Here is a 25,085-nt window from a genome sequence, read left to right as displayed (position 1 = left end):
TGAGGAAAAAGCAAGAGGAAGCCTGGAAACAACAGGGAACGTGGTGAAAGCCCGTTTCTGGAGGCTTTCCACAAGGGGCCCTAACTAGAGCTTCTGGAGACTTTGATCTGGCTTCCTTTCCCCCAAGCCCACCGAAGCCTGCTCCTAGCTGTGCCTACTACCCTGGACATGATTTGTTAAGGCAAATCTCACTATGGCTGACCTCAGAGCAACACATTACTTAGAACCTAGAATACTGGAGCAAGACGTGATCTCAACTCTCCTATTAACCTTCCTCATTTTACAGACAGGACACTTGGGAGGCATGGGTCCAAGGACGAGCTACAGACCAGGTCAGGTCCAGAGCAGATGCTTTTCTCTTTAGGTTGGTGCAAACTGCAGCACCAACACTGGACCCTAATACAAAAACTCTGGGCAGGAGCAGCCCAGGTGGCTCAGTGGTTTAGTGCCACCTTCAGCCCAGGGCTTGATCCTGGAGACCCGAGATCGAGTCCCACGTCAGCTCCCTGCACGGAGCCTGCTTCTCCCTCTGCCTGTATCACTGTCTCTTTTTCTCTCTGTGTCTCTCATGAATAAATAAATATTTTTTTTTTAATTTTTATTTATTAATGATAGTCCCAGAGAGAGAGAGAGAGAGGCAGAGACACAGGCAGAGGGAGAAGCAGGCTCCATGCACCGGGAGCCCGACGTGGGATTCGATCCCGGGTCTCCAGGATTGCGCCCTGGGCCAAAGGCAGGCGCCAAACCGCTGCGCCACCCAGGGATCCATGAATAAATAAATAAATCTTTAAAAAAAACAAAACAAAAAAAACACAACTCCGGGCAGGAGTAGACATCATGAGGGAGAAACGGACCCCTATTCCAGGCTCCTCAGAGGGTGCCACATCAGGGAAATACTCTGGGCCTTAGGAGTAGGGGTCTGACCTCTGGTTCTCTTGCAGGAGCTTCTGGATCCGGTTGGAGATGTTCTGCTCTGTCTGCTTCAGCTGCTCCTGCAGCCGCTGCCGCTCTGCGTCCAGGTAGCGCTGGCGCTCACTTAGGCCCTGCTCCAGCCGGGACTGCTCCTGCAGTGGGACAGCCAGCCAGCCTCAGCTGGTAGCCAGGGGCTCTGCACCAGTTTCTCCCCCTGCCCTGCTAAGCCTTTCTGTGTGATCTGGGCCCGAGCCTTCCCCTTGCTAGGCTCCTCGGGTACCTGTTACACAGAGGAGGCTGGACTAGGTGATCTGTAAGGGCCCCCCTGGCAGAGAGTGAGCAGACAAGCCCCCCATATAGCCATTCACAGACCTCCTTGACTGTCTGGAGGATCTCATCCTTCTGACTGTTGCTCTGCTGAAGGAGCTGTGCGTGCTCTCGCTGCCCAAGTTCCAAGCGCCGTTCAAACTCAAGTTTCTCCAGCATCTTCTGTTCCTATAAGAAGGTAGATTCTGGTAATGGCTGGCAAGGCTCTGTGGGCGCTGGAACATGGGAGCAGGGTAAACCTACCTTTTAAACTCTGAATAGTATAGGCTGAAGGTCTTAACACTGAGCCACACCCCCCCACACCCAGTGCCTCCCACCCCCTCCCTGGGCCCAACTGTAATAAAACATTCTGTTCACTGGCAGAGGATGGTGGGTTAGGGTCTGGGGTCCCTGGGCTTCAGACTTCTCATATGTGAAGGGGAGATACCCCATTACCCACCAAGGCTGTGTGAAGGTGTGGTGAGGCAAGGTAGTTAAGAGGAAAACTTTAGTTTCCCATCTATTTAGAGATAGGATGAATTTGTTCCTTCAAATCTTTTATAATAGTGGAGATCTTTGTTAAGGAGAAAAGTGACCCAGGAGAAAAGACACTTTATTACCTTCTTCTTCTCGTAGTCTGAGAACCTATTCTGGGGAGGGGAAAAAAAACAGCGGTCAAGAGAAGGTGACAACAGTGGGATTCCCGGGCCAGGCAGCCTGATGCCACTCAGATTCCAGCTCTACCCCACGGCATTGCATCAGAATGGCGGTTGGGGGGCAAGGGGGAGCAGTGGGGACATGGGGACCAGGGGGAAAGGTAGGCTGATAAAGGGTCCCGGGGGCTCCAGTGGACACCAGGGCAGAAAGCACACTGTAGGAAGCTCTGCAGGACAGTTCTAGGGGTGCAGCACTGAGATGATGTGGTGTTCCATAAAGAGGACCAAGACGTGGGATGTGTGGTTCCCTTTCTGTACAGCACACCCGCAGTGCCCCAGGGCTCCAGCCCACCACAACACAGATGCACAAAGGCACATGTACAGATTCTGCAGAATTGTTCTACAGAGTGAAAAGCCGGCAGTAACAGAGATGGTCACTTCAGTAAGTCATGGTGCGTCCATGCAGTGGATCACACAAGTGCTAAGTAATGGGGAGAGGATGGGGAGCCTCAGACAAAGAGGTCTGTCACCTTTCACTCTGTGTGCACCAGGATTCTGTTCTTGTAAGAACAATGGCAACAAAACTCAACTCTGGGTTTGGTATCTGTTGAGACAGGACTCAAAGGAGATGCATTAACAGTTCATGAGGATTTCCTCCAGAGGGTGGGACTGCAGGGGTGGTGGTGGTGGGGGGGGGAATGGAGGTAATTCCCTTAGTTTACGTATTTCTATATTGTTCAGATTTATAACAGGGAGCATGAATTACTCTTGTAGTTAAACACACACAGATATTTTGAAGTGGCCCTTGTATTTCGTTACCCAACTCAGAGGCCAGGATCAGTCTCTGTCTAAGCTGTAAAAGCAGCATATTATAAGGAAATTGGATTTGTCCTTTACTGAGGTAGGAGTAAAATTTTTAAAATTAACTTTTAATTATATAGGTAATATCTGAATATATTCTCCTTATAAAAATATAAAAAGCACAGCCTATAAAGTACCTACAGAGCATTCCCCAGCCTGATCCTGGTTCCCTCCTGTGCCCACTGCCATGTAAGCACCATTATCAGATCCAAGTACATACCATCTAACTTACAAAGTGCCTTTAGAAAATATAGATTTGTCTCTGTGTGTTCATATATAAATTAGGTTTTAATGAAGGCAAAATTCACATTCTGTAAAATTCATTCTTTTTAGTATGCAGTTCTAAGTGTTTTGACAAATGCAGTCATGTAACAGTCACTACAATCAAGATAGAGAAGCACCCCATCACCCCCTAAAATTCCCTCATGTCCCTTTGTCAATAAACTGTCCTCTTAGCCTCCCACCCGGCCCCAGGTTAATGTCTATTACTGACCTGTTCTATTTCCTATAGATTTTCTCTCTAAACATAAGAGGGGGATTACATCCATTGTGTTCTGCAGCCTTCCCTTTTCATTTACACATATGTCTGTGATCCAAGTCTGGATAGATCTCACACACAGTAGGGACAGGACACAGCTGGCTCAGCCTTTGCCTGTTGGCAGACGTTTAGGGGGCTTCCAATACTTCACTACTGCAAATAAGGTTGCAAGGAACATTCCCATGCAGGAAGCATTTACCAGTGTCTCTCTGTGGGTATGTCCGGAGAAGCAGGACTCCTGGATCATGGGCTGTGTCCATTTAGACTTCTGACCCATATTATCAGGTCATCTTCCACAGTGGGAGCACCAGTTTCCATTCCCAAGAGCAATTTATGAGGCCACGGTTTCCCCACACTCTGGCCAAGAAATTAAAGTGACACTTATGCCAGTCTAAGGGAGGAAATGGTATTTTATTGTTTTAATTTACCAGTTACTGATTACTAGAGGAGTTGGGCATTTTTTTCATGTTTACTGATCATCTGTACTGTTTTTGGTTTTGTTATTCAGTAAGCTCTACACCAATGCAGGGCTTGAATTCATGACCCTGAAATCAAAGTTACATGCTCAGGGGATCCCTGGGTGGCTCAACGGTTTGGCGCCTGCCTTTGGCCCAGGGCGCGATCCTGGAGTCCCGGGATCGAGTCCCGCGTCAGGCTCCCGGCATGGAGCCTGCTTCTCCCTCTGCCTCTCTCTCTCTCTCTCTCTGTGTCTATCATGAATAAATAAATAAATCTTTAAAAAAGAAAAAGAAAAGAAAACAAAGTTACATGCTCTACTGAATGAGCCAGGCAGGTGCCCCTCATATGTACTAGAGGATTCCTGACGTACCTGTTGATAGCTCTCTACCCCTTCCCCCCCATGGGATAGTTTTTTGCTTCTTACCGCTTCAAAAAAGTGCTTTATGTAGTCAGCCTGATAATCCTGCATAAGAAGTGTGCATTGCAAATACTTCCTGAGAGTAAAAACTGACATGATTTCCCTGGATAGAAATCTCCCCCTCTAATTCTCACAGAGCAGCAAGAAGATAAAACTACAAAGGCATTCATGGTGGCACGGTCAAACAGGGAAGGGTGGCACTAGGGAATCAGAGATTGATAAAAAGTCCTTGGAAGATAAGAAGCCAAACCTGTGGCCATTGGTGTCCCCTCTACCTGCCTCAGAGACCTCGGGCTGTGGGCCCTCTGTGGGAGCTCAGGTGGGGCCAGAGGCGTTTCCGACTGGCTTGTTAGGTGCTCCTGGTTGATATGGCAAAGCCTGGCCAAGCTTCCTCCTCTATGCCCATCCTAGGCTAGTTCACCCCCTGGGAGGGCTAGCCCCATGCTGTGCTGACACATGTGCCTCCCTGACTTCCCCACAGACAGAGAGCCGGAGAGCGTGAGAGCATAGCGGCCCTACATGGCAAGGGCCACTGAGGCAGGAAGTACTTGCTGAGAGAACAATGAGCAATACAGACACAATCCCTACTGAGAACATCCCACAGGAGACCTCTCGGAGGACGCAGGATTTAGACAAACTGAATGATGCGATGGGTAAGCAGGGAGAATTCTAGACGGAGGAACTGCAAGTTCACAGGTCCCGAGGGGTTCAAGGAACCAAGAGGAGCCTGGTGCAGCTCATGTTTGCTGAGGTGGTAAGGGGAGGTGGCGGAGGCTCTGTGAAAGCATCTAAGCACACTGGTCTGGATGGAGGTGAATTTGAATTTGATGGAGGAATCCAGGGCCCGCAGTTCTGAACATCCCACCAGTGCCAGGGCCCCCTGCACACACACGCCCCCACTCCACACGTCAGCAGGCAGGTACGGCTTACCTGCCACTCTACCTCCTCCCTGGAGAATCTGTCCATGGGACCGTCAGGGCTGTCCCGGGAGGTGTCGGCTCCGTCCTGCTCCAGAACTGGCAGCAAGTACTGAGAAGGAGGGTAGTATTCCAGCCCGGACTCTGCAAGAGATGATACAGGCTGACTGGGAGGGAGGGGACAGAGCCATCAGCTGCTACAGCCTCTGACTTCTCCCCAGCATCCTGTCCCACCTGCCTGGTTGGTCCACTGCTGCCCTGCCCTGGACTAAACCAGCCCCTCCATCTTGCTCACTAGTCCTAATGCCAGGGTCTGGAATGCTGCAAGCACTGAAGAAGTGTCAGTTGAGTGAATAAATAGGCTGGCAGCTGCCTCTTTACCACCTGAGTAAGAATGAGGTGATGTGAAGAAGGAGATTAGTGGAGAATTCTGGGTCCATACTTTCCTGTGTGAGACCTTGGGCAAGACCCTCACCTTCTCTGGCCCTGCATATTTTTCTCCTGTATAACTTGACAGGGTTCGTACCCTCTACCCATTTTTTAGTGGGTTGCTTGCCTTATTCTTGTCAATTTATAGGTATTCCTTACATACTGTAGCTAATAACCTTAGGTCTATGATATAGATTGCAACTATCTTCGTCCAGATGGTAACCGTTTTAAGTTTAATGATGGTATCCTTTTGAGATAAACTTTTATTTTTTATTTATTTTTTTAAAAGATTTTATTTATTTATATGAGAGAGAGACAGAGACAGAGACACAGGCAGAGGGAGAAGCAGGCTCCCTCTGGGAGGGAGGAGAGAGCAGGGAGCCTGATGCAGGACTTGATCCCAGGACCCTGGGATCACACCCTGAGCTGAAGGCAGATGCTCAACCGCTGAGCCACCTAGGCGTTCCGAGGTAAAGAACTTTTAGATTTTAATATGGCCAAAGTGGTCTTTTAAAAATATAAACAGGAAAGGAAATACTAAAAGTAGACAGTAGGTATATGAAAAAATATTCAAATAACCAAGGACATGAACATTACAATAATAGTAGGCTGCCTTGTTTATCCGTCAGAATAAACAAACTTAGAAGACCTTTAAAGACACCCAGTGTTATTTGTAGGAAGGAGAAAAGGGTCCTCTTAGAAGCCTCTCACAGGAATCTAAACTCACGCAGTGCACAGCGCTTAGCCCCTTTCACCTGCCAGCCCCACTGCAGCCTGCCCTAGAGGAATAAGCCTAGTGTGCCAGTGAGAGGTGGGTTAAAATGCTCATAACAGTGGAAGACTGGAAAAAAAAAAACAAAAAACAGTGGAAGACTGGAAATAGCCTCATGTTCACCAAAAGGGGAGGCTACATAAGCTGTGGGGCTCCACCATGTGAAATACTATACAGCACTTTATTATTTTTTTTTTTAAATTTTTATTTATTTATGATAGTCACACAGAGAGAGAGAGAGAGAGAGAGGCAGAGACACAGGCAGAGGGAGAAGCAGGCTCCATGCACCAGAAGCCCAACGTGGGATTCGATCCCGGGTCTCCAGGATCGCGCCCTGGGCCAAAGGCAGGCGCCAAACCGCTGCGCCACCCAGGGATCCCTACAGCACTTTAAAACAAGACCAATCCATCCGTTTTGAGATAGGAAAAGGCCTAAGACCTATTCTTTTTTTTTAATGGCTTTTTAATTTTTTATTCATGAGAGACAGAGAGAAGAGAGAAAGAGAGAGAGAAAGAGAAGCAGAGACGCAGAGGGAGAAGCAGGCTCCATGCAGGGAGCCTGACGTGGGACTCGATCCCAGGTCTCCAGGATCAGGCCCCGGACTGAAGATGGCGCTGAACCACTGAGCCACCCGGGTTGCCCCCTAAGACCTATTCTTGAGTGAAAAAAGCAGGGCTCAGAACCACAATAATACGTTATCTTTTATGGGTTAAAAAATGTTTTTAAAATAAGAGCAAACCCCAAAACTTTACATACATACGTATACCTACTACACCGTTTAAATAAATTGAAGAATTATTTCTCAAGCTGTATAGTAGGTATACATATGCTCATTGTTTTATTCTCTGTCTCGACACCTAGAAATTACGTAATTTAAAAATCTTTTAAGGAAAATAAAGGGTTTGATTGGGGGAATGGGTGAAATAGGTGAAGGGCATTAAGCAGCACACTTATATAGTGATGAGCACTGAGTCACATACAGAATTAAGTCATCATATTGTACACCTGAAGTTAATATAACAATTATACTTGAAAGAATTTATCTAGCTCTACCGCTAGCCAGGATTCACATTAGAATCACCTGTTGCTCAAAGACTAATTGGATAGGTGTGTGGCCCGAGTAGCTGCTGTGTGATGTGTAACTTTTTTAACTGAAGTATCACATACATAAAGTGCACAAAGTCTTCATGTATAACTTGGTGAATGTTTAAAAGTATATACACCCTTATGAACAGGAATTGGGTTTGGTTCAGCGCTCATGTGCTGATAAAAGTGTATATTCCTTTGTGTCTAGCTTTTCTCACTGCATGTCGCATCTGCGAGGTTCACCACTGCTATGGCAGTAAAACTTTTTTTGTTCTTTTTGATTGCTGTGGAGTATTCACATGTGAGTCTGAAACAATGTATTTACCCATTCTACCACTGATGGGCATGTAGGTTGTGTCTGGTTTGGGCTATTATGAACAGTGCTGCCACGAATATTTCTGTACTTGGCTTTTGACATATATTCATATGTACTTTCCCAGAATACAGAATACACCTAGGTATAGAATTGATGGGCCACAGCGTGTTTGAATTTTCAGCTTTAGGAGGTATTAATAATTTTTGGAAGCAGTTTTTGACTTACACTCCTACCTGTTGTGTATGGAAGCTGTCGCTCCACGTGCTTGTTAATTCTTTGTCCTGACATTAATTTTAGCCATTTCAATTCGGTGTGTTAGGATTGAAGTGTCTCTGTGCAGTTTTAATTTGCTTTTTTTCCTATTGAAAAAAATGATGTTGAGAATTTGGGGGGATACTAATGGCCATGTGGATATTCTCTTTTGTAAAATTCCTATTTGAGTCTTTTGACAATGCCTTTTCCTTCATCTTTGTATGGGCCAGAAGCAGCCCTTTGTTGGACATGTATGTTTTGCAAATATCCTTTCTAACTTCATGACTGCTCTTTTTTTCCCTAAATGGGGTCTTTTCGATGTTAGCGAAATGTAACTTATCAACCTTCTATGCTTGGTGCTGCCCGTCTCCTATTGAAGGAAGAAATTAAGGTTCTTTACCCCCATACAGATATCCAATTGAACTGGAATCATTTATTGAAAAAGACTTTCCTTTCTTGCTTTCCTTTCTTGTTTTGCAATGGCCCCTTTGTCACCCACACCTGACTGTGTGTATGGGTCTTGGCCATGTTCTACAAGCTCCCCAGGAGCCATCAGGCAGATAGGAGGTGGCCGGGTATTCTGGCCTCCCCTTGGGGTGCCCAGACCAGTGGTGGCCCTGGGTGTTAGCTGCGCTGTCACTCCTCTGAGTCCAGTCCACCGTGGCCTGTCCTGGATGACCCCAATGACCCCCAACTAGTCTCTGGCCTCCATGCTTGCTTTCTCCAGGCCCTTCTCTTCCCTGCAGCTGGATGAGTCCTCTCCTGGGTGACACCGGACCCAGGTGGCCTCTCCAGCCCCTCACCTGTTTCCCCTCCCTTTGTGTGGCCACCCCTACCTGCCTCTCTGCAGCCTGCTTCCCACCATGTACCCCTCTAAGCCCTTCAACCTGCTTCTCCTCCTGCCAGCAACAGCCTTCTCTCCTTCTTAAGTCGTAAATACCCTCAGGTTTTGGTCGAGCCCCTTTCTCAGATTTTCTCTGATGCCCTAACCTAACCAGTAATGAGAGTTCCTGTGACCATCTGCTCTGCCTGTTTCTCCTGCTAGACGTGGTGAGATCTGAGCAGGTGGGGGCTGTGGCCTCCCGGGTCTCTGCTATCCCCTAAGTCTGGGGTGGCATAGGGCAGTGGCTGGGACCATGCTTGCTCACTGGGTGAAGGAGGCAGGCTGCCTGGCCTTACCTTTGCAGAGGAACTGCTGAATGGCCTGGGTGCCAGCACTGCATACCTCCTGTGGGGGGTAAACCATGGACGAGGCGTCGAGGTTCAGAGTCTGCAGACACAAGGGAAATATCTTTATATGTGTTTTCAACACAATCCTAAAGCACCTGGTTTAGTTACAGAGTTGAATGTTTGAATTGAGTCTCCTCTGCAGGGGCAGCTTATCTGTCTTGTTCCTGCTGCATTTCTAGCACCTAAAACAGTGCCTGGCATGCGGCTAGCATGTGATTCATGTTTTTTGGGTAAAAACATAAATAAGTGGAAAAAAGGGAAATTGTTTAAAGAAATACTCATATTCTCTCACTTTAGTATATTTATAAAAAAATTTGGGGATCCCTGGGTGGCTCAGCAGTTTAGCGCCTGCCTTTGGCTGGGAGCATGATCCTGGAGATCTGGTGTCAAGTCCCACGTCAGGCTCCCTGCATGGGGCCTGCTTCAACCTCTGCTTGTGTCTCTGCCTCTCTTTCTCTCTCTCTCTCTATGTCTATCATGAATAAATAAATAAAATCTTAAAAAAAATTTTTTTTGGAGAAATCTCTATCAAACTCAATATGGTTTCCTCTAAAGGGTAGATTCTGGGGTACTTTCTACATGAACTTGGAATTTAACAATGTGATTTTTATAAGTAAGAAAAAACTCAATGTTTACATGGGCACATGTGCATCTGCTTACGGGTTTATGAGGCCTAGAAAACAGGGATCTAATTCACACAAATGCCCACGCTGCTGTCCACTGCCATGCTGTGAGGTTTTCTGTGGATTTTGTTTGTTGAGCCAAGCCCTTCTGCTAGCTTCTCACTTGTTCCCAGAGGCCTCCTGGACTCAGCACAAGTTACCTAACGCCCATTTCAGGAGCACATACCCTCTCTACCCTTCCCTACCCCAGGGGAAGGCCTGAGGGACCAGGCAGGAGGTTGCTGAGTGGAAAAAGCAGCTCAGATACGCCCCAGCTCTGGCCAGCACAGCTCTTGCGCCCGGTAACATGCACTGCACCAGGGAGTCTACCCTGGAGCAGAGGAACTGATTGCCTGGGTTTGGGGGGCCTGAGAGCAGAAAACCCCACCCTAGGAGGCTGAATCCGAAGAAAATTCACCCACATGGGTGATACTGGTCACCCTCAGTAAAGCGTGCTGGATGCTGGGGCTGCACCACCTAGTTTGGTGGCCCTGAGCTATGCCTGGCTGTGTAAGTTTACATTTTCACTGACTAAAATGAACGTGAATTTAAAGCTCAGTCCCTCAGTTGCACTGACCACGTTTCAAATGTGCAACATCCACAGGCAGCAGGCTGCTGCTACATGGGACATAGATTGTGGGTGTTCCTGTTACCGGCAGGAGTGGCAGCTAGACACCACTGCAGGTGGTCACTCAGCCGTGGTGTCAGATCCCAGCTGGTCCTGTCCCAGCTGTGTGCCCTTGAGCAGGCCAGCTGACTTCCCTGAAGCTCCCTCAGAGTTCAACAGGCATGCTATCACCCAGTAGCAGGGTAATAGGAGATAACTCGTGAGAAAGACGTTGGCCTTAATGGAATGGCTGTCTGTGGTCTCATCCTGGAAAAGGGTTTAGCCAATGCCCTACCAAAAAGCTCAAAAGCTTTTTTTTTTTAAAGAATAGATGAGGGGCACCTGGGTGGCTCAGTTTGTTTAGCATCTGTTCAGCTCAGGTGATGATCCCAGGGTCCTGGAATTGAGCCCTGCATGGGGCTTCCTGCTCAGCGGGGAGTCTGCTTGTCCCTCTCTCTCTGCCCCTGCTCATGTTTTCTTATCCTCTCTTTCCCTCTCTGTTCCTCCCCCTGCTCATGTGCACATGCTCACTGTCCATGGCTCAGTTTCTTCATCTCTAAAGGCACACAACACTATCTGGCTCGCAGGATTTTCCTGAGGATTCAGGTTAAATACCTTGCCTTACGAAGCACCAGAAAAATGTGAGCTGTCTTGTCACCACGACTGTTAAGAGCCCACCTTCCCTGAGTGGCTGATGTTCACATAAGCTGTGGGGCTCCACCATGTGAAATACTATACAGCACTTTATTATTTTTTTTTTTAAATTTTTATTTATTTATGATAGTCACACAGAGAGAGAGAGAGAGAGAGAGGCAGAGACACAGGCAGAGGGAGAAGCAGGCTCCATGCACCAGAAGCCCAACGTGGGATTCGATCCCGGGTCTCCAGGATCGCGCCCTGGGCCAAAGGCAGGCGCCAAACCGCTGCGCCACCCAGGGATCCCTACAGCACTTTAAAACAAGACCAATCCATCCGTTTTGAGATAGGAAAAGGCCTAAGACCTATTCTTTTTTTTTAATGGCTTTTTAATTTTTTATTCATGAGAGACAGAGAGAAGAGAGAAAGAGAGAGAGAAAGAGAAGCAGAGACGCAGAGGGAGAAGCAGGCTCCATGCAGGGAGCCTGACGTGGGACTCGATCCCAGGTCTCCAGGATCAGGCCCCGGACTGAAGATGGCGCTGAACCACTGAGCCACCCGGGTTGCCCCCTAAGACCTATTCTTGAGTGAAAAAAGCAGGGCTCAGAACCACAATAATACGTTATCTTTTATGGGTTAAAAAATGTTTTTAAAATAAGAGCAAACCCCAAAACTTTACATACATACGTATACCTACTACACCGTTTAAATAAATTGAAGAATTATTTCTCAAGCTGTATAGTAGGTATACATATGCTCATTGTTTTATTCTCTGTCTCGACACCTAGAAATTACGTAATTTAAAAATCTTTTAAGGAAAATAAAGGGTTTGATTGGGGGAATGGGTGAAATAGGTGAAGGGCATTAAGCAGCACACTTATATAGTGATGAGCACTGAGTCACATACAGAATTAAGTCATCATATTGTACACCTGAAGTTAATATAACAATTATACTTGAAAGAATTTATCTAGCTCTACCGCTAGCCAGGATTCACATTAGAATCACCTGTTGCTCAAAGACTAATTGGATAGGTGTGTGGCCCGAGTAGCTGCTGTGTGATGTGTAACTTTTTTAACTGAAGTATCACATACATAAAGTGCACAAAGTCTTCATGTATAACTTGGTGAATGTTTAAAAGTATATACACCCTTATGAACAGGAATTGGGTTTGGTTCAGCGCTCATGTGCTGATAAAAGTGTATATTCCTTTGTGTCTAGCTTTTCTCACTGCATGTCGCATCTGCGAGGTTCACCACTGCTATGGCAGTAAAACTTTTTTTGTTCTTTTTGATTGCTGTGGAGTATTCACATGTGAGTCTGAAACAATGTATTTACCCATTCTACCACTGATGGGCATGTAGGTTGTGTCTGGTTTGGGCTATTATGAACAGTGCTGCCACGAATATTTCTGTACTTGGCTTTTGACATATATTCATATGTACTTTCCCAGAATACAGAATACACCTAGGTATAGAATTGATGGGCCACAGCGTGTTTGAATTTTCAGCTTTAGGAGGTATTAATAATTTTTGGAAGCAGTTTTTGACTTACACTCCTACCTGTTGTGTATGGAAGCTGTCGCTCCACGTGCTTGTTAATTCTTTGTCCTGACATTAATTTTAGCCATTTCAATTCGGTGTGTTAGGATTGAAGTGTCTCTGTGCAGTTTTAATTTGCTTTTTTTCCTATTGAAAAAAATGATGTTGAGAATTTGGGGGGATACTAATGGCCATGTGGATATTCTCTTTTGTAAAATTCCTATTTGAGTCTTTTGACAATGCCTTTTCCTTCATCTTTGTATGGGCCAGAAGCAGCCCTTTGTTGGACATGTATGTTTTGCAAATATCCTTTCTAACTTCATGACTGCTCTTTTTTTCCCTAAATGGGGTCTTTTCGATGTTAGCGAAATGTAACTTATCAACCTTCTATGCTTGGTGCTGCCCGTCTCCTATTGAAGGAAGAAATTAAGGTTCTTTACCCCCATACAGATATCCAATTGAACTGGAATCATTTATTGAAAAAGACTTTCCTTTCTTGCTTTCCTTTCTTGTTTTGCAATGGCCCCTTTGTCACCCACACCTGACTGTGTGTATGGGTCTTGGCCATGTTCTACAAGCTCCCCAGGAGCCATCAGGCAGATAGGAGGTGGCCGGGTATTCTGGCCTCCCCTTGGGGTGCCCAGACCAGTGGTGGCCCTGGGTGTTAGCTGCGCTGTCACTCCTCTGAGTCCAGTCCACCGTGGCCTGTCCTGGATGACCCCAATGACCCCCAACTAGTCTCTGGCCTCCATGCTTGCTTTCTCCAGGCCCTTCTCTTCCCTGCAGCTGGATGAGTCCTCTCCTGGGTGACACCGGACCCAGGTGGCCTCTCCAGCCCCTCACCTGTTTCCCCTCCCTTTGTGTGGCCACCCCTACCTGCCTCTCTGCAGCCTGCTTCCCACCATGTACCCCTCTAAGCCCTTCAACCTGCTTCTCCTCCTGCCAGCAACAGCCTTCTCTCCTTCTTAAGTCGTAAATACCCTCAGGTTTTGGTCGAGCCCCTTTCTCAGATTTTCTCTGATGCCCTAACCTAACCAGTAATGAGAGTTCCTGTGACCATCTGCTCTGCCTGTTTCTCCTGCTAGACGTGGTGAGATCTGAGCAGGTGGGGGCTGTGGCCTCCCGGGTCTCTGCTATCCCCTAAGTCTGGGGTGGCATAGGGCAGTGGCTGGGACCATGCTTGCTCACTGGGTGAAGGAGGCAGGCTGCCTGGCCTTACCTTTGCAGAGGAACTGCTGAATGGCCTGGGTGCCAGCACTGCATACCTCCTGTGGGGGGTAAACCATGGACGAGGCGTCGAGGTTCAGAGTCTGCAGACACAAGGGAAATATCTTTATATGTGTTTTCAACACAATCCTAAAGCACCTGGTTTAGTTACAGAGTTGAATGTTTGAATTGAGTCTCCTCTGCAGGGGCAGCTTATCTGTCTTGTTCCTGCTGCATTTCTAGCACCTAAAACAGTGCCTGGCATGCGGCTAGCATGTGATTCATGTTTTTTGGGTAAAAACATAAATAAGTGGAAAAAAGGGAAATTGTTTAAAGAAATACTCATATTCTCTCACTTTAGTATATTTATAAAAAAATTTGGGGATCCCTGGGTGGCTCAGCAGTTTAGCGCCTGCCTTTGGCTGGGAGCATGATCCTGGAGATCTGGTGTCAAGTCCCACGTCAGGCTCCCTGCATGGGGCCTGCTTCAACCTCTGCTTGTGTCTCTGCCTCTCTTTCTCTCTCTCTCTCTATGTCTATCATGAATAAATAAATAAAATCTTAAAAAAAATTTTTTTTGGAGAAATCTCTATCAAACTCAATATGGTTTCCTCTAAAGGGTAGATTCTGGGGTACTTTCTACATGAACTTGGAATTTAACAATGTGATTTTTATAAGTAAGAAAAAACTCAATGTTTACATGGGCACATGTGCATCTGCTTACGGGTTTATGAGGCCTAGAAAACAGGGATCTAATTCACACAAATGCCCACGCTGCTGTCCACTGCCATGCTGTGAGGTTTTCTGTGGATTTTGTTTGTTGAGCCAAGCCCTTCTGCTAGCTTCTCACTTGTTCCCAGAGGCCTCCTGGACTCAGCACAAGTTACCTAACGCCCATTTCAGGAGCACATACCCTCTCTACCCTTCCCTACCCCAGGGGAAGGCCTGAGGGACCAGGCAGGAGGTTGCTGAGTGGAAAAAGCAGCTCAGATACGCCCCAGCTCTGGCCAGCACAGCTCTTGCGCCCGGTAACATGCACTGCACCAGGGAGTCTACCCTGGAGCAGAGGAACTGATTGCCTGGGTTTGGGGGGCCTGAGAGCAGAAAACCCCACCCTAGGAGGCTGAATCCGAAGAAAATTCACCCACATGGGTGATACTGGTCACCCTCAGTAAAGCGTGCTGGATGCTGGGGCTGCACCACCTAGTTTGGTGGCCCTGAGCTATGCCTGGCTGTGTAAGTTTACATTTTCACTGACTAAAATGAACGTGAATTTAAAGCTCAGTCCCTCAGTTGCACTGACCACGTTTCAAATGTGCAACATCCACAGGCAGCAGGCTGCTGCTACATGGGACATAGATTGTGGGTGTTCCTGTTACCGGCAGGAGTGGCAGCTAGACACCACTGCAGGTGGTCACTCAGCCGTGGTGTCAGATCCCAGCTGGTCCTGTCCCAGCTGTGTGCCCTTGAGCAGGCCAGCTGACTTCCCTGAAGCTCCCTCAGAGTTCAACAGGCATGCTATCACCCAGTAGCAGGGTAATAGGAGATAACTCGTGAGAAAGACGTTGGCCTTAATGGAATGGCTGTCTGTGGTCTCATCCTGGAAAAGGGTTTAGCCAATGCCCTACCAAAAAGCTCAAAAGCTTTTTTTTTTTAAAGAATAGATGAGGGGCACCTGGGTGGCTCAGTTTGTTTAGCATCTGTTCAGCTCAGGTGATGATCCCAGGGTCCTGGAATTGAGCCCTGCATGGGGCTTCCTGCTCAGCGGGGAGTCTGCTTGTCCCTCTCTCTCTGCCCCTGCTCATGTTTTCTTATCCTCTCTTTCCCTCTCTGTTCCTCCCCCTGCTCATGTGCACATGCTCACTGTCCATGGCTCAGTTTCTTCATCTCTAAAGGCACACAACACTATCTGGCTCGCAGGATTTTCCTGAGGATTCAGGTTAAATACCTTGCCTTACGAAGCACCAGAAAAATGTGAGCTGTCTTGTCACCACGACTGTTAAGAGCCCACCTTCCCTGAGTGAGCTGCTTTGTGTCAGTGTCTCTTAAGGCCTGAACTGTATGTCCCCCAAAAACACATATAAGAAGTCCTAATCCCTTGTACCTCAGATGTCACTATATTTAGATATAAGATCTTTAAAGAGGAAAACAAATTCAATTTTTTTTTAAATTTATTTATGATAGTCACAGAGAGAGAGAGAGAGAGAGGCAGAGACATAGGCAGAGGGAGAAGCAGGCTCCATGCACCGGGAGCCTGATGTGGGATTCGATCCCGGGTCTCCAGGATCGCGCCCTGGGCCAAAGGCAAGCGCCAAACCACTGCGCCACCCAGGGATCCTGAGGAAAACAAATTCAAAATGAAGTCACCAGGCTGGGCCCTAATCCAGTAAGACTGGTGTTCTTATAAGAGGAAAACGGACACATGCACATATAGAGGGAAGATGATGCAAGGACACACTGAGAAGGTGGCCATCTACAAGCCAAGGAGAGAGGCCTCTGAAGCAAACAACTCGGCCTGCACCTTGATGTTGGAATTCCAGCCTCCAGAGCCATGAGAAAATAAATCTGTTGTTGGAACCATCCAGCCTGTGGTGCTTTGTTATGGTGGCCCTGGCAAACACACAGGGACCCAGGAAGTGCTTGTACCCTCTCCTGACAAAACTCAGTTTCTACACCTCCTAGTGAGGCTACTTTCTCCATCATGAAGTGCTGGGCTCTTTGTGATCCAGACCCACCAGACACAGCAACTGCCAACCATGTCAGATCCCCTCATTCTTCCCTTAACACATCCTGTGCTTTCCACTTCCTGTGTCCTCCGTACTGTCCCCTCACCCAAATGCTCCATTACCAGCATCTACTTCTGCAAAGCTAGTTCCTCTTTCAAGGTCTGGCTCAAATACCACATCTTTTACAAAGTGCCGACCCCACCAGGATTCAGCATTCTATCTTCACACTAGGAGTGTGTTTTTCTGCCTCCAACGTGGCAGCAAGAGTCACATAATTACAACTGCTCGACATTGGCCTCTCTGTGAGCTTGAGATCTCTGTGGGCCCAGCACCCCACAAGCAGGGGAGGCATTTAGGAATGTGGGAAGGGGAGGTGGATTGGCCAGAGAGAACGGTTCTGCACTTACTTCCAGGGTTCGAACATGCGCCAGCAGCTGTGGCAACCTCTGAATCTCATTATCGCTGATGTCAAGAGTACGTAAGCTTCGAAGTTCTCCCACGGTGTCTGGAAGCTCCTTCAGCTTGTTATCTGGAAAGATCCCAACGGCAAAGCTCAACCCCCCAAAGCCCTTTCACCAGTTTCCTGCCTGACACCGCCAGGACTTGGGGGCAAGTGGGCACTTCATGTTGACCTCGGGGCATGTGCCAGGTCCCAAGACCTGAGGCTCCATGAAGAAGAGCAAAGTGGTTGAGTTTCAGTGACCTAGGTTTGAGAACATTCTTACTCCACCACTTACTAGCTGAGTGACTTTGGAAAATGGATTTTACCTCTTTTGGCCAGTTCTCTCATTTGTAAAATGGGGATAATGATACTATTTGTATTCATAGGAATATCAAAGGATTCAATGGAACTATGCATATGAAGCCCTCAGCACATTGCCTGTAATAGAGTAAGTGATCAATAAACATGGTATCATTATTTTTATCTTTATGTGTCACCAAAGAGTAAACTGAAGCATTTTGTACAGAAAGTGCTTAAGGTCAACAAGAGGACATCAGGGAGCTGGGGGTATGGGAGAGAAGCATCCTGCATGCGACTCTGTCACTATCACACTGGGTGGTCTTGAGCAAGTCACTGCTGTCAGCCTTCTTTTTTCACCTGTCAATGGGGGAGCACATCTTCCTGTCCTTGCCCCATGAACTTGGGAGGCTTGCTGCATTGCTGACTGCAGAAGTGCTCCTCCCTGAGTGTGAAGCGTTTGCTGTCACAACCTTTACTGTGGCTCCTGAATGGCTCTTCCCGTGCTGGGCTGCCACTCCAACTGCTCCTTGTTATTACAAATATGAGTGCCTGAGTCTGGGAGCCCAGCTGTCAGGACTGTCTGCCCTCCTCTCTGTAAGGCCCTGATGAGTCACAGGAACTCTCCTGATGCCCTGTCTCGGTCACCATGGAGACAGACACCCTCCCCCCCTCCCCCGCTGCAAACAGGGGGTTTATAGGGATGCCCCAGGACGGCTGCTCAGGGGCTCCTGGGAGAGCGCTCTGCAGATGCTGTTGAGACATCCCAGAGCTGATAGGAAGCCACATGGATAGGGCCTTCTGGCCCCTACCTTTCATACTGAGGGTCTGGAGCTGAATCAGGTTCCCAATGGAACGTGGGAGATACGTCAGTTGATTCTTTTCCACGTTCAATACCTAAGAAAGAGGGAAGAATGACATGAGAACCCACATGCAGAGAACAGTGTCTATGCCTGCCTCAGGCCAGGCAGCATCTGGACACCACATACACCTTTGGTTTCTCCTGACAGCCCTTTGAGGGGGCATCAGTTGTTACAATCCTGGGTCAGAGAAAACAGGCTCTGAGTGGTGAAGTCACAAGCCCAAGAGAGCTGAGCCAGTTTTTACTGAGGTTCTATCATTTATGCAGACCACAACAGCCCAATGATGACCCCACAAGCAAGCAAGCAGGAAGAAGGGGACTAGTAGGTTCAGGGACCAGAGGAGGCGACCTTTGATGGGGCTCTAGGAATCCCAGCATCGGGGGAAGGAAGTAGAGCTGCATGATGGCAGCAGGATCTGTCTGAGGTCTCTAGCCTGGCAGCTGGTGGTGCCCAGATGGGAACACACACTCACTGGTTTCTGTAGGCTGTGTGCCCTCCCAGAGGCGGCACTGTGAGAGGGACAAGGTCAACAGGATGGCACACTGAATACTCATTAAATATTGATGCAATGGAAAGCTAAGCGGCCATTAAAAATAATGTGGCAGATGAATACTTGATGAGCTGAAAGATGGTTAGGAGTTATTGCCAGGTATCCAAAAATTACAAAATGATGAATGCAACAATTCTGTAAAAATATACATGTTAAACAAAGTCCCTAGAGATCTTACACCCAGATATTTACTGTTGTTTCCTAAGGAGTGGCAATTTGTATTATTCGGCCACATGTTCTGTGTGCCCTTGGGCAAGCGACAGGCATCCCTCTGGACCTCAACTTTCTCATCTGTAAAATGCAATGACATCACCCACACTGTAGGGTTGTTCATTCAACGTCACTTCTTGGTCTCTTCCATGTTCGAGGCAGTGTGTGAAGTGGGAGTGCTGCCCTCAAAGGACTACATCTCAGCCAAACAGTAAAGCCTTTCATTAACTACAAACGCTGTTAGTGCTGCCAAAGAAATAAGCTGGGGCTGAGACAGAGGCCCAGAAGGTAGATACTCTGACAGGGAGGTTGGGAAGATCCTCAGGGACATCTGGGCTAGGAGATGATGAGCAACTCAGACAGAAGGGAGAGGAGAGGCCTGCATTGAGAGGCCCTGCCGCAGCGGAGCAGAAAGGCCAGAAGGGGTTTAGGAGCTGGCTGCTGGGAGCAAGGGGGATAGCAGAGAAGGCTAGAAAGCAAGAGGGCCCACCATACAGGGTGTGCAGGGGCACAGTGGAGAGCATAGATCTTAATCTGAGTATGCAGAAAAGCCGCTTCTTCCTCCGTAAAACGGGACTAATGCTAGCACCTTCCTGACAGGGAGGCTGCAGCAAATCAATAGATAAAATGAGGGAAACACTTAGCTCCGCACAGGCATGCAGGGGACTACGAGCAATCAGAAGTGGGAGGATAAGTCAGAGTGCTGAATTCATCACTTCCTGCTTCCTTCCTTGTGGAAGCCCATAGTGAAATCCCAAAAGCACATAACAAAAGTATGGTACTGAGACTCTCACAGCTTGGATTGCCATGGTCAGGGTGTCACCAAGCTTCCTGACAAGAAAGGGATAGAGGGAGCTGGAAGCAAGGGGAGCCCTGGCCAGAGCCCAACCAGAACTCTCCAGGCTCATACAGTTTCTCACTTGTAATCAGAAGTGGGTGTTCTGTGTCCTGCAGCCATACCTGCAGGGCAGTCAGCTGACCTATATCATCAGGAAGAGCTGAAAGATGATTATTGTGAAGATCCAGAACCTGCAGAAGGAAGACAAGCTTAGGGGTCACATCACCGACGGAGAAAGCCCACAGATCTGAGGCTCCAGGGAGGCGAGAAGATGCCACGGTCTTTTCCTGCCTTTGGTGTTGAAACAACATCAGCCTCTCCTCTTCAACTACACAATTGATCATTCTATCTCAGCTCCTTTTTCAAAATGTTATACCATTTCTTTCTTTTCTTTATCAAATATTTTTAACTGTTGAGCAATAAAAGTATGCTATGAAATGGTCTGCATAAGCATTCATGTTAAAAAGGGAAACCCTTGGGGATCCCTGGGTGGCTCAGCGATTTAGCACCTGCCTTTGGCCCAGGGCGTGATCCTGGAGTCCCAGGATTGAGTCCTGCGTCAGGCTCCCTGCATGGAGCCTGCTTCTCCCTCTGCCTGTGTCTCTGCCTCTCTCTCGCTCTGTGTCTCATGAATAAATAAATAAAAAATCTTAAAAAGAAAAAGACTGGGATCCCTGGGTGGCACAGCGGTTTGGCGCCTGCCTTTGGCCCAGGGCGTGATCCTGGAGACCCGGGATCGAATTCCACGTCGGGCTCCCGGTGCATGGAGCCTGCTTCTCCCTCCGCCTATGTCTCTGCCTCTCTCTCTCTCTCTGTGACTATCATAAATAAATAAGTAAATAAATAAATAAATAAATAAATAAATAAATAAATAAAAAAGAAAAAGACTACCAAATGTGCAATAATATACTGATGCTGGTTCTCTGTGGAGTGTGAAATGACATTTTTCCTCCTTTGCTTTAACTGTAGCTAATTTTTTTAACAATCCAAATGAGTACACAGATATGCTTCATTTATATATAAGTGAAATATATACACAAGTATAAAATACCTATTTAAAAAACATATAAGATGCCATGTATTTTATCACAAAAATAATAAGTGTTGGACCAGAATAGCAAAGAGAAGTGAAAAAACCACCTCAACTCCTACAAGCCAGGGTTAACCACAAGAAACACTTTGATGCCTGACGCTGCCATCGTTTCCCTTATTGTGCATATCCACTGCCAAAGCTCAAGTTCATGTGCAATAATCCTGAGGTCAGGGATCCCCGGGTGGTGCAGCGGTTTGGCGCTTGCCTTTGGCCCAGGGCGCGATCCTGGAGACCTGGGATCGAATCCCACATCGGGCTCCCGGTGCATGGAGCCTGCTTCTCCCTCTGCCTGTGTCTCTGCCTCTCTCTCTCTCTCTCTCTCTGACTATCATAAAAAAAAAAAAAAAAAAAAAAAATCCTGAGGTCATAGGCCACATGTACTACGAATCTGTCCCAGTCACTGTCCTGGAAAGGCTGACCATCAGGAGGAAGTCAGCCCAGATCACGGGGCTTCCTGCGTTGCCCCCTGATGCCTGGCGTCCCTCTGGGGCCTTCTTGTTTGGGTCCATTATTCTCCATACTCTCTGTGAGTCCACCTGCTATAAGTTTATGCTTTGCCTTTCTACCTGTTGGGCAAGCTTCCCTGAAGGGCAGGGCCTGTGGCTGGATATCTCTGTAACCCCACTCTGTGCACAGCACTCAAAAGGTGGCCTATAAACTGTGCTGACCCAACCCCAGCCTATCAAGTTAGGCCCACCTGGCATAAACTTTAACAAAGGGAGCTTGAGCTGTTACATGCAGCAGGCAGAGACCCTGACACCTGGGAGAAGGGCCCCCAGTACCTTGATGGTTATGAGATTCAGTAGGCTGCAGGATTTAGGGAGCAGGGAAGTGAGATGATTCGTATGGACAATCAACACCTGTATAGAAAAGATTTGTGGCATGTTAGCCTGAGGAAGAGCAGCAAACAGGGCAGCTAGCTTGGTGCAGGATGCACTACAGATCCTGCCTGCCCGGTATTCTCTGTTCTCCCAATGGGGGATGTGGTTCAGAATCACAGAACCTCCAAATGTGGAATCACATGACCTGAAAACCTGTAATTTCAAGGGTGAAAGGGATCTTCAAGACCTAATGCTACTTTCCATCCTGAGAAGGGTCCTTGTGTAGCTGTCCTGATCTTAACCTCCCTTAGCTTCAGCAACTTCACATGGGGAACAGAGAATAATAAAGTACCTGCCTCTGAAAGCTGCTGTATGATTAACTAACAGACAAAAAGCACTAAGCCCAGGGCTCGCCTGGGGTCCGGTGCTCAATCCACGTCATCGGTTGCTATTTCTATAGCATTGACCCCTGCATAGAAACTTCTAGTGTCCAGGAGCTCACCAGGCTATTGGTATGGAACACTTATTATCTCCATTAGATAATTCATTTAGAATGCTATGCTCTCAGCTGCCTACATGCAAAGCTGTGATGCCTTTCTGAAAAATCATTCATTTCATTCTTAATCTCTGCTGGGTGACTAGAATGAGATAAGCTCAGTTTTCATTATTATTAACAATGAGGTCTCCCAGTGTTTACTGTGGCAGGCATCATACCCCGCGCATTCACATCTCCATCTACCTACCTCCCCCCGCCTGTCACTCATTTAATAGTTCTCATGATACCTCTGCAAGAGTAGAACTAGAATTAGGAATGTCTCCATTTCATAGATGAAGAAACGGATATAAGAGTTGGTGGAAGTTGCCTAACTCATGAGGGGCAAAGCCAGGATGTGACCCAGGACCATCTGATGCCAAATCCAACTTTTCTAACTGTACAAACAGCTACTTCAAGCTGAAAGGGTGAGAATGAGGGAGAAGGGAGCTGTCCATGCCAAAAAGTGGGTGCCTAAAAGTCCCACCTGATTTCAAACATGCAAATATACAATAAACAAGTCTGTGAAAATGAAGATTCACCTTACCTTCTTCTGCAGAACTTTGCATGTTGCAAAAGCCCCAAATGGAATCTAAGATAAGAGAAAGAAGTCAGTTCCTCCCTTCCTGCTGGGTTTGTTTTCTGAGTGGCACACATGTGAGGGAGAGATGGGGCAAGAGGTGATCAAGTGCAAAATCCTCAAGTGGAAAGCAGTGCTAAGCCAAGAGGGTGGCAGAGGAGGCTGGTGAGGAGTGCTGCTGGGGATGTGGTCAGCCATCATCTGCAATCAGCTGGCAGGAGACTGCCCTGCCCAGCTCCGGCTCATACACTATCCCCATCACAAGCTCTACTGGAGCAAAAGAAAGATCTCTGGTGCTATAGAGGCTGGAGAAACCCAGATTCTTCAAGTTCCCTAGAAATCTATGGGTATATTTTGTAGACTCCTTGATTCTTGTACACTATTTCGAGACCAATGATCATCTCAATTCTTTTGAATAAGAACAAAATCTAAGAAAACTTCTCTTGACTAATGCTTCTGGTGTTTTAAAAGTCCCAGTCCACAGCTGTCTTAGGGACATTGTGATCCAAGTGAAAAGGACAGATCAAATTCATAGCCAGAACACTCCCCCAGTTTACCTCTGAGAGCTCACATTTAGAGATGTCAAGAACGTCATCAGCCCCAGCTTCTTTTGCCTGATGGTAAAAAGAATAATAATTTGAAAATTGTTCAAACAAAACACCCTTGCAGAATGGACAAACCAGCCAAAGAAACAGGATTAAGGAGCTGTATGAGACCACAGACACCATCTTGTTCAATTAGTCCATCTGCAAGTGTACCAATGATCCCTGTTTCAATGGGGCTTGAGGTCCAGCACGGAAGAGCAAATGAACAAATGATGATTGCCATCAGTTCCCTGGGAGAGAGGCGCAAGGCACTCCAGAGCACCAGGCAAGTGGCCTCACTGATGCTTTGAGTCAGAGATTTTCTCTGGGGGTCAGGGAGGCAGATGGGAGAGAGGGAGCACACAGCTTCTTTGGGTGCAGTGTGGAACCCTGTTTTATGAGGGCAGAGGCAGAGATGGACTTGGGGGAAACCCACTTTCCCTCACCAGACACATCTGATACTCCAGGCGTTTCCGAGCCTCCTCACTGGGTTTCCGCTTCCGGAAGAAGAGCGGCATCTTTCTTTCTCCCCCTGGAGTAATCTCCAGGACTCTAGGGCATAGGAGAGAAATCAGGGCCTGGGGATCTCTCACACTCAGGACAGGCAGCACAGTAACACAGAACACATAGCTGATTTACTGGACTGTATGATCCTTGAGGTCAACATCTGTATCTATCTCAACCATTCATCTGCCATGAGCCCAGCATAGCAGGTCTTTCTAATGATGTTCTCTAAGAACTCATAATAGACAGGACTGATGAATCACTTCCTGAAACCCTTTCAGAGTGGCATCAGCTACATTATAAGAAAAAGACTTCTTTGTTGAATAAAAATTCCAAAGCAGTCCTCAGACGCCTTACCACCCTCACAGCTACTATTCCATCTGATTCTCACTGCAGACCAGTTTAAAGTGATGAAATGGATGTATAAGCTGTGATTGGTTATATGTCCTGGATTGTAACAAAACCAGTCTGGAGCTCTGCTCTTTCAAGTCCTGATACTGTGGGGTTTGCCCAACTCCTTTGTGCTCGAATAATTTAGCACACATTAATTACAGTGTTCTGAACTTAGAAGCCAGGTGCTTACTTCCTGCCCAGTATCCGCAAATGTCAGTGCTTGATAAGGGATATCAACTGGCCCAGGAAGCAATCATCCAGGGAACCTTATGGTGAACAGCCCACTAGGCTTTGGGATGAAATGTAATTGGGTTTATGGAGGTTCCTCAAAAAGTTAAAAATAGAACAACCCCACGACCCAGCAATTTATGAAACCAACTACTAGATATTTACCCCAAGATACAAATGCAGCAATCTGAAGGGGCACTCGTACCCCAATGTTTATAGCAGCATTATCAATAACAGCCAAACTATGGAAAAAGCCCAAATGTCCATTGATTGGTGAATGGATAGAGAAAAAATATATACATACACACACACACACAATGGAATATTATTACTCGGCCATCGAAAAGAATGAAATCTTGCCATTTGCAATAGTGTGGCTGGAATTAGAGTGTATTACGAAAATGAAATAAGTCAGTCAGAGAAAGACAAATGCTTTATGATTTAACTCATATGTGGAATTTAAGAAATAGAAACAAAATAGATGAACATATGGGAATGCAAAAAAAAAAAAAAAAGAGAGAGAGAGAGGGAGGCAAACCATAAAGAACAAACCAAGGGCTGATGGAGGGAGGCGGGTGAGGGATGGGTTAAATGGTTGATGGGTATTAAATATCAGCCAC

At 47.2% G+C, this 25,085-nt stretch overlaps 1 protein-coding gene across 4 annotated transcripts in view; it reads right to left on the bottom strand.

The window, feature by feature from the left end:
• The window catches only part of LRSAM1 (leucine rich repeat and sterile alpha motif containing 1), a 44,928-nt gene that overhangs the window by 18,697 nt on the left and 1,146 nt on the right, over positions 1-25,085 (bottom strand). The window contains exons 3-14 of one of the 4 annotated variants that reach the window (XM_041724170.1): positions 23,787-23,892; positions 23,314-23,370; positions 22,724-22,768; positions 21,606-21,683; positions 19,853-19,921; positions 18,082-18,166; positions 16,938-17,059; positions 13,818-13,908; positions 5,081-5,211; positions 1,839-1,868; positions 1,285-1,407; positions 925-1,064 (exon numbers count right to left, since the gene is read on the bottom strand). In XM_041724170.1, coding sequence (XP_041580104.1) covers positions 925-1,064; positions 1,285-1,407; positions 1,839-1,868; positions 5,081-5,211; positions 13,818-13,908; positions 16,938-17,059; positions 18,082-18,166; positions 19,853-19,921; positions 21,606-21,683; positions 22,724-22,768; positions 23,314-23,370; positions 23,787-23,858 — 1,043 coding nt within the window. In that variant the 5' untranslated portion in view covers positions 23,859-23,892. Of the gene's footprint in view, positions 1-924; positions 1,065-1,284; positions 1,408-1,838; positions 1,869-3,472; positions 3,631-5,080; positions 5,215-7,903; positions 8,041-9,101; positions 9,193-13,817; positions 13,909-16,937; positions 17,060-18,081; positions 18,167-19,852; positions 19,922-21,605; positions 21,684-22,723; positions 22,769-23,313; positions 23,371-23,786; positions 23,893-25,085 lie in introns of those variants that run through there. The other 3 variants (XM_041724167.1, XM_041724168.1, XM_041724169.1) reach the window with 3 other exon arrangements.

The sequence above is a fragment of the Vulpes lagopus genome, chromosome 12 (assembly GCF_018345385.1).
Source record: "Vulpes lagopus strain Blue_001 chromosome 12, ASM1834538v1, whole genome shotgun sequence".
Taxonomy (NCBI): domain Eukaryota; kingdom Metazoa; phylum Chordata; class Mammalia; order Carnivora; family Canidae; genus Vulpes; species Vulpes lagopus.
This window is presented reverse-complemented; position numbering and strand designations above follow the sequence as displayed.